At 44.5% G+C, this 9401-nt stretch overlaps 1 protein-coding gene across 1 annotated transcript; it reads right to left on the bottom strand.

The window, feature by feature from the left end:
* Positions 1-327: 327 nt before the first annotated feature.
* On the bottom strand, positions 328-9204 carry slc15a1b (solute carrier family 15 member 1b). The gene is made up of 24 exons (XM_068590480.1): positions 9142-9204; positions 8584-8719; positions 8247-8281; positions 8012-8096; positions 7666-7807; positions 6842-6961; positions 6630-6729; positions 5788-5878; positions 5491-5574; positions 4853-4935; positions 4654-4740; positions 4475-4564; positions 4322-4366; positions 4208-4240; positions 4005-4093; positions 3451-3532; positions 3229-3345; positions 2972-3112; positions 2603-2649; positions 2243-2338; positions 2047-2158; positions 1822-1959; positions 1295-1402; positions 328-968 (listed from the first exon to the last, which is right to left on the bottom strand). The coding sequence occupies exons 2-24, from the start codon at positions 8588-8590 to the stop codon at positions 717-719; spliced, it is 2184 nt and encodes a 727-aa protein (XP_068446581.1). The 5' UTR covers positions 8591-8719; positions 9142-9204; the 3' UTR covers positions 328-716.
* Between the last annotated feature and the right edge of the window lie 197 nt (positions 9205-9401).

The raw sequence follows: 9401 nt of genomic DNA, 5'->3' as shown, positions 1-9401 counted from the left end.
AAGAGAGAAGCAGGAAAAGCAGATATTTGGGCAGATATCCTATTTTACAAATAATACTGGGTATATTCCATAGCTCAACAACACAAATAGTGCCAATTTGTATAATTTATGAATATAAATTTATTTTTTATAATTAATAATATCATCTTTCTTTTTTTTTGGTGGCTCAGGGTTGCCCTCTACGGGCCGGCCACCACTGAAAGTACTGAGTGAATGTTCAACAAATGGGCTCTGGAAAAGTACAACATGAAGCCATGGTGTAAGAAACCTTCGTGTGCAACTTTATTCACATTAACACCTTTATTGGTCTCTGTTGAAGACCTCAGGCAGAACTCTCCCAGACCAAAACCAAAGTTTTAATCTGGAATATGATTACACAATTTCTGTTCCGACTTTACCCTGGAACACGATAACATCGTATCTGTGGATATATATTGACAAAATATTACAAAACTTTGCTTGGAAATAAATACAAATGGTGGAATGGTTTGTTTGTATGTCTTCTCCATAAAAGGCTACGACACAGAATAACAGAAAGTTAGTTATGCAAAATGCAAAAATAATTCATTGTAAAAAAAAAAAAAAAACTAGATTTACAGCAGCTAAAGCGCAAATAACGAACCAATAAAGATCCAGGGAATTTAATTATGTGATCTAAAGAGGAATATTTCTTCAAGACTTTGAGACAAAACAGTCTTTTGTCCACCGAGAACGCCTCACATCGGCGTCTGTTTGGTTTCCTCCTCGTCGGAGCTGGAGTCAGAACTTCTACTGTCCTTGCGCCGCTCCCCCGATTCCTTCCTGGTCATCTCCACGCTCTTCCTCTTCTCCTCCTTCTTTTCGGGGTCCTTGTGGGCGAACTCGGCCTCTATCTTGGCCGGGTCGATGTAGGTGTAGAAGTGGGCCATGAAGGCGAAGATGAAGCACACCAGCAGCAGCAGAGAGGCGAAGAGGATGTACTCGGCCCACTAGAAGGAAACGAACACTGCGTTAGTCTGGTGCCAAAACCGAAGGAAGTACATCTCCATCTATGAGGTTTATCCTGCACAACCGGTGGTGTTATGTCCTAGCAGACGTCATGAGGACAACATGTTGTCAGCCTGAGACGGTGGACACGGTTACTGACAAACATCCGCCTGCTAATACTCTGTTTTTGAGCCTGTTAGCATTTAGCTCGTAGCTCGTATACTGGGAGTTCTCTCCATTCTTGAGATCATTTCTCTCATTGTTATCAGGGCTTCCTAATACTCTCCGTACAATACGCGGTGAGACGGTTCCCATGAGGTCCACCCACCTGGTCCGGGAGCTTTGCAGCCTCGGCGACGATGAGCACAATGATGTTGCCGACTGCAACGGTTAAGAGCCAACCGGCCTGCAGCACCGACTTCATGTTGCTGGGCGCCTGGGGAGCAAAAGGGGAAGAAGAAGAAAAAGAAGAAGGTTCATACACATTTTGATCAATGGATTTCCATGACTTTTAACCAAATGTTCATGAACAAACATGTAGCGAAATGTGTGTGTAAACAGTAAAAAGTGATTAAAGTATTTAAACTAACAATGAGGATTCAAAGCATACAGTAAACCTTAAATGACACAAATTAATTAGAGACAATAGTTTAATTAAAAGAATATACATTTATATAGATGCCTGTATGTATGCTGCTGATATTTTGAGCCTCTTTCTTTTAAAAGCAGATTCATTATTTCAAACTCAGCGTAAATGAACGACATGAACACATGAATATAACACATTTACAGGACTTTTCCAGGTTTTCCATGACCGTAAGAACCCTCATATGTGTATTTGGCAGGCTCTCTTACCTGTGAGTAGGCGAACTCCAGGCCGGTGACGGAGAAGACCACCTCCCCTATGGTGATGAGGAAGTACTGCGGGATCTGCCAGGCCATGTGGAAGGTGTTCGGCTGGATGTCCAGCACGGACCGGACGTTCTGCTCGCACTACAAGACGAGATGTGTTACCTCGGCAAGAGAAACACGCAGAAAGTGACGCCTTGTTGCGACTCAGAGTGTATCTTCACGACTTACATTAGCCCCGAATGTGAAAGTGGGCGGGATGATCAGGGTGAAAGAGCTGCCGAAGCCCAGCTCCTGATTGTAGGTGCACTCCTCGGCACCGCTACGGATCAGGAACTTAGAGCTGATGGGACGAGAACAACACAAAGTCAGAGGCAAAGACTCCTCTGGTCAGACTGCTTGCGACGGAGGCGCTGGTGAGTCTTACGTTCCCTTCTGTAGCATGACGTAGCCGGACATGTTGTTGGCGCCGATGAGCCCGAAGTCCGATATGTTCAAAACTGTGTTGAGACCGTTGAAAAACCTGCAGGAGGATTGAGAGGTGAGACTTAAAGGAGTAAAGACACACCTTTGCTCAATTTAGGCGTTATCTTCTCACTGATCTAAAGATTTCTGGATAATATCACACAGATTCATCATAATTGTCTTCGTAAAGTAATCGTGAGCGCTTCATGTCTTGGTTCAAAATGATTATTTGGGGATCACAAGAAGACAAAACAGAAAAGTAATCAAACCTTTGACAAAAAACAAAGTCATTTCACTTAGTTCTCATCCGTTTCAGACTTGCCTGATAGCGTTAGCGCCCTGTTCCGGCTTTTTTTTTATGTCCACGAACTGGAGACAGAAAGACACGTTAGAGCCTCCACATATGTGTACTGTTGAGTTCATTATGAGTTACGGATAAGGGAAATACACACTAATATACACTTCATTAGTCCAACTATGTCACTTTCGCCACAATAAAAGGAGGTTTCACTGACAGTAGCTAGCATGTATGAGTGGGTTTCAATAGACACACTTTATTATATCCAGCACCAAGTTGGTAAAATAGCCGAATTTGTCAAGAAAAACCTGCGTCTGGCTGACTGAACGTGGTCGACCACCTGGACTCACATGTTCCACAGTGTGGAGGCGCTTTACTGGCGTGCTCACTCACCTGCACCGTCCTGAGGAGAGGCCCGTCCTCAACGATGACCATAGTACTCCGGTTGCCTTTCACTAAAGTGGTCGTGGAGCCGGGGCCAGAATCCAGACTCACATCAAACGGCTGGTCAAAGCTCAGGTAATCCTCATTGGCCTGTCGGAGAGAGAGATGAGTTGATATCAATACGTCCTCCTACCTTCAGTGTGTGGAGACTTCAGATGTTTAGTGTGTGTGTGTGTGTGTGTGTGTCGTTGTGTTGGGTGCAGTACCGAGAAAGCCCCCAAGGTGAACGTGTTGGTCCCCGCTGTGACGTCCAGCGATCTGTTGTTCACGTTGATGAACTTCACCTGGCCTTCGCTGCTCGATGGGAAGTTGGGCAGGGTTTTCTAGAAGAGACATGGGACTGTGTGTGAATTGTGCCTCATACGGTGTGTGTGTGTGAGTGTGCGAGAGTTGCCCGACGTTTGTGCTTTGTTGTGCGTCGCACTCACGTCGATCTGTAACTGGACCAGAGCGGCAGCGATGAACGCGAGAGCAGCGAAGACCATGCCCACTGTCATCCTCCTCAAGGGGCTGCACGACACACACACACACACACACACACACACACACACACACACACACACACACACACACACACACACACACACACACACACACACACACATTCACCATATTCAATCACAGGAACACTGGTTTAAGGAAGCTGTTAGAGACATCACACAGTATCTCATGCATGTATTTAGACCATAAAAAAATTGTGAAAAAGAACTTTGAATTATTTATATGTACATATTTATATTTATTTAAATTATTTACAGTCACAGATGCTGCAGGCTGTGATTATAACTGCATATTTATACGTGTTTAAGGCCACACGAGTCATGTATCTTCATAACAATGATCCAATAGCTACATCACACGTCGTTTGTGCTGTAAAGGACAGTTTAAAAGGCGCTAAACAAAAACTAAAATGATCGCATCGAGGTTAAATGTTCATACAAAGTTCACCTAGACTAAGAAAAAAACACACAAAAGAACTCACGTGAAGTTTATCTTGCACTTGGCAATCAGCGGGTAGAGCAGGCTGTCCACGATCGGCACCAGGATGAGGATCAAGATGGGGTTGACGGTCTGGTGGCGAGAAGGCGGGTCACTCTTTCTAAAGCCGTTCCTATTGGTTCACGCCAGCAGCACGGAGCAACCACACAACACTGGGAGTAAAGCGTAGCCCCAGGAGGATCTTACCTGCATCTGATCGGGCTGGATTGTGAGAATTCCCTGTTGGAGAAAACAATAGAGGGAGACGTTCAGAATAACTTCTGCGTTTTCAGTAAGAAATGCTGCAAGTACAACACTTACAAAGTCTCCGTCCATGGCGGTGGCCTGCAGCGTCCATCTGGAGCCCTGCGGAGGAGACACAGCTCCTTTAGTCTGTGGAGTCTTATACACAGACCTGATCTGCATTATCTGTGTGTGTTTCTACTGGGATTTGGAAAAAGAGTTGTTGGTCACCTGCTGGTCAAAGAGAGCCCAGAACATGGGCAGAGGGATGTAGAGGAACAGCACCTTCAGCACCATCTTCACCTGGGCGATCAGGAGTTTCTGAGCCAAACAAAGACAAGGATTAGGGTTCTCAACGTCGCTGAGCGGGCGGGGTTTTGGGTTTTGGGTTTTGTGTCCGGCGCTCTTACATCGTATTTCTCATCGGCCCAGTCCATCCAGTGGGGTCTCTTTGGGAATTCGGCAGCGCGATGCCTGAAGCGGTTCTTGATGGCAAACTGCAGATAACAGAGGAACGTCTCACTGAGAGTCCTGCTCCCAATGCATGCTGGGAAATGGAGTGAAATCCTTTGGGAGGAAGGAGACGCTCATCTCTGAGGAGCCACTTACCCCGATACACTGGCAGAACTTCACCATGATGTTGCCTTGAGGGGGGGTCTTAATGTACATCCCACTTCCAATAATGAACACAACTACACACACACACACAGACACACACATCAAATATGTATTTTAACATTTATCTTTTGCACTGCAAATATTTATAAAACACACATTTTAGAGGGTACTAAAGGCGCATAACAAACACACTTATTAATAGTGTATCAGTGTAATAAACCGCAAATACAAAACTAATTGCAACTCAGCAACCGAGAAGCCGTCATCACAAATGGTTTAATAATTATCTAAAAGAATATGTAATTTATTAAAGAGGCACTTCAGCTATTTAGCATTGCACTTTCTTTAAGTTGTGGGGAGACAACATGGAAGTAGCAGAGGATGATATATTTTGACTTTTTGTCTCTCTATATCTAACAAATCACAAAATGCAACTGAGTATTTTCATCAGACTCGCTGCCGTCAACATCAGATATAATACAAAGGTTTTTATAGACTAAGTTGGACGCTGTGTTTGGTTCCTCTTTAACGGTAAATTCATTTGTGACTTCAAAGACTTCGTGAAAGTATCAGCAATCTGCTCGGCACAGTGAAAAGAGAGGTTTTGAAAAAGGAAAAGGAATTCTTACTCAGAGCGACCACCATGAGCGCAGCGGGGACGCCAAAGGCCAGAGAATAGCACTTCTGCTGCGTGTAGATACCACACTCCTGAGCTGGAAACCACACACACACACACACACACACACAGAGGTTTTCATGTGTAACTCTACCCGCGCTGCATGCTGCACGCTGCATGCTGCACGCTGCGTGCTGCACGCTGCGTGCTGCACGCTGCGTGCTGCACGCTGCGTGCTGCATGCTGCGTGCAGCGTGCTGCGTGCTGCATGCTGCATGCTGCGTGCTGCGCGCTGCATGCTTGGCATTACCTCTGAGGATGGGCGTGATGACGGTGGACAGCAGACTGCCGGCGTTGATGGACAGGTAGAAGATGGAGAAGAAGGTGCCTCTCTGCTTCTCCTGTTGGACGCAGGAAAGTTAAACCCACCAGATTATATTTACATAACTTAATAGAACTATAACATTATACACCATCCCATTCCAGCAGAGTCATTGATATTGATATTGATCTTTGTTCCAGTGGAACAAAGTAATAAAGCCACTGAGACAGATGTACCTGATGGTTATGGTTAATAAGCAACTAGCTGGAAACAAATAGAGATATAAGAAGTGCTGACAAGGAGTTACTGATAGCTGAGTGACTTGTCTTTTTAATTGCCGGTGTGGTGTGTGTACACACCTGCAGGAACAAGAGAGATAATACCTGGGTTCTGGATACGGTGCATGCATGAAAGTACAGAAGGGGATTTGATATTTATCCATGTAGAATGATAAATGACTCGATCCCCCCCATCTTAGCTATATTTTGTCTGAAAATCATGAGATAACTCATAAATATGAGAAAACTACCCCCAAATCATGAGATAACTACCTCATAAATACAATAAAACTCATAAATATGAGATAACCATCTCATAAATATGAGAAAACTACCTCATAAATATGAGATAACTATCTCATAAATATGAGAAAACTACCTCATAAATATGAGAAAACTACCTCATAATCATGACTGAATATGAGAATAAAAGCTCTGAGATAACGGCGTCCTCGTGTGGTCGTTCTGGTCACAGCTCTTTGTTCATCATTTCAACACGAGCGTGTCATAATTGGGGCGAGACGTGTGTGTTTGCTCGAGTGACCGTCTGACCTGGTGGTCTTGGAACTGATCCCCGCCGAAGGCCGCCACGCAGGGTTTGATGCCCCCGGTGCCCAGGGCGATGAGCAGCAGCCCCACCATGGACAGCGCCCTGAGGGCAAAGCGGCACGCACACAACGTCAGCACACAACGTCAGCACACACCTGCCGCACGCCGCTCACGCCGCTCACGCTCCTGTGTGTGTGTGTGTGTGTTCAACTCACACGTGCAGCGTCATGTTGTCGGGGACGCCGTCCCTGTTTGTGTCTGTGATGTCATGGATGGCACTTACTGCCAAGACAACCTGTCCGAGCGTGTAAACGATGGACAGGTAAACAATCGTCCTGTGCAGAGGAGGAGGAAGAGGAGGAGGAGGAAGCACAGCGTTGAACAGGTGTACAGCTTCAGGTGGAGATAAGATGGACACGGATCAAAGGTTCAAGGATTTAACAACTGATTCTGTTGGATATATAACCCCCAGCCCTTCTAATCTCTCCACTGAATAGTATTTAACCTTTTGGAAACTGTGCGCGAAAATCCTCCCGCGGCCATTTTATGTCCCAGCATGCCCCTTTTAGACAATCTTTTGGCATAAAATACATAATCTTTCCATTTTTGAACCGAACAACACAGTTTTTTGACTGAAACTCCTTCCGAACAGGCCAACACTTTGCTTTATTGTGTTTTTTTGTTGCAGATTCTGATTCTTTAGGTGCTAATCTTTACAAAAAGGTGTCTCATTGACGCTCCAGAAGGCTTTTTTGGGGAATCTGGCTCATATCGTGCTGGATGTTCATAGTTACCATCAAAATATTTAAAGTGTATTTTTTTTTTGCAGATATACATTTTTTTTTCCCAAGACTTTGCTGAACAAATACATACAATAAACACAAGTAATGGAATCAATTTGGGGTTTCTACCACAACTCCAACACAGGAGAAAAGGAGGTCTGGGGACAAAATTGTTCCAGAGTTTTTAACGGGTTAAACATTGTATGTTTGTATTCACAATGCTTTTGCATTTTTTTTTTGCAGGATCTGAAACTCACTTGAACTTCCCCAGCCATGAATCTGCCACAATGGCTCCCAGGATGGGGGTCAGGTAGCAGAGCGCCACAAAGGTGTGGTAGATGGTGGTCGCGAAGTCATCGTCCCACTGCAGGAAGTACTTGAAGTACAGCACCAGCACGGCTGCACACGGAGAGCAGAATAATGAGGTGGATCACAACTCAAGAGGGAAAAGAGTACTTTCTATTCCACAAAATTATACTAAGCTGCAGAACTTGAGAACCGGGTGCAGTTGAGACAAAGAGAAGTGAAACAACATTTAACAACCGTAAAGTTTTGAATACAGCAGCTTTAAAGGAAAGTATATGAAGAAGGAAAGCAGCTCACCTCGCATGCCATAGTAGGAGAAACGCTCGCAGAACTCATTGACCACGATGAAAAAGATGCTGATTGGGTAACCACAGACTGAAGCCTGGTGGGGAAGGAAACAGTGAGTTGTTCTCTGTATTATTTATTTTTTTCATGCACATGGTTTCCTGTGTCCTGTATCAGAGCATTAAGAAATACATCTGTGCATTTTTTTAAAAAATATTACAAATAGTGTTGAGAAAATTGTACTTACACTTTTTTTCTTGGCGGTCTTCCCCTCGTCTTCGCCTGCAGGAATAAAGACACACGTTATCTATGATGTTTATTTATTTATTAAGATGGGGGAGTGAAGTAAATGATTTTATACATATTATATAAATATTGTAGAATGGGACCAGCTGAACAAACACAGCTGATTTGGTGGAATCAAACACTGTTGAAGCATAAGCTCAAAGGCATTACAAGTAAAAGGGCAACTCATGATATGAAGATGCATAAAACCCAAATTATAATTGATGAAGACAAATCCCCCAAAAAATGTAGGAGTGGGTTCCCGAGCGTCGCAGTCTCAGGTTCCCATCCGGACTCACCTGCCATGGTGTGTGTCGACTTCGGGTCTATTCTCCAAATGAATCCTCCAGCTGAAAAACTTATGACCCCGATCCAGATCCACGGAGACCAAACCTGGGCCGGGTCAGCTTCTTATGTAACCTCCCATAAACCCTCCTGCAACGCCCACCGGTGCACACACACACACACACACACACAAACACACGCACACACACAATGTTTAGCACCTACCAACATGCAACTTACCATTACTCCCTCCCAGTACATTCTCCTTATCATCATGATCAGAAGTGTGTGTGTGTGTGTGTGTGTGTGTCAGTCAGTAATTACTTCATGACTGAGAGAAACTCTTTTATCTTACAGATAAAGAGGATTTGCCAGGTCAACTGATAAAGGAAGCAATATTCATAAACTGCTTTTCTAAACAGAAAAACTGATGCTGAGCTCTGTGACTGGAATCTAATGACATGACACAAACTAGATAACAGCAGTGACTGAAAACATATGAAACATGTGAAAAAAAATGGATGAATTCTTGTGTGTTCCACCGAAATAGAAAGAACGAAACAAACACACACCATGAAACTCACGCCGGACACATGATGTTTAGCCGCCGCAGTCTGAAACAATGACGCCGTCGGCTGTTTGTGACACAGAGGTTTCACAGCAGTCAGCATCCTCTTCCTCACACATCTCTCTCCAATGAATGTGCAGCTCAGTGCGTTCACTCCTCCACCGACCACACACACACAAACAGAGAGAGGCGCACACACACACACACACACACACACATCCTGACACACACATTCTTTCAGGAAGGAAGTGATCAATCATAATT

Source organism: Clinocottus analis, unplaced genomic scaffold, assembly GCF_023055335.1.
Source record: "Clinocottus analis isolate CAN_PGR_092001 unplaced genomic scaffold, fCliAna1.0.p SCAF_24, whole genome shotgun sequence".
In the NCBI taxonomy this organism is placed as follows: Eukaryota; Metazoa; Chordata; class Actinopteri; order Perciformes; family Cottidae; genus Clinocottus; species Clinocottus analis.
The sequence above is the reverse complement of the archived record's forward strand: the minus strand, read 5'-3'. Positions and strand labels throughout refer to the sequence as shown.

What these genes read in the sequence shown, in the direction of transcription:
- slc15a1b (XM_068590480.1), bottom strand. An exon ending in TCCAGCCCGATCAGATGCAG is followed by an intron (nt 4,094 to 4,207) that starts GTAAGATCCTCC and finishes TCTCGCCACCAG; the next exon opens with ACCGTCAACCCCATCTTGAT. An exon ending in AAGTGCAAGATAAACTTCAC is followed by an intron (nt 3,533 to 4,004) that starts GTGAGTTCTTTT and finishes TGTGTCGTGCAG; the next exon opens with CCCCTTGAGGAGGATGACAG.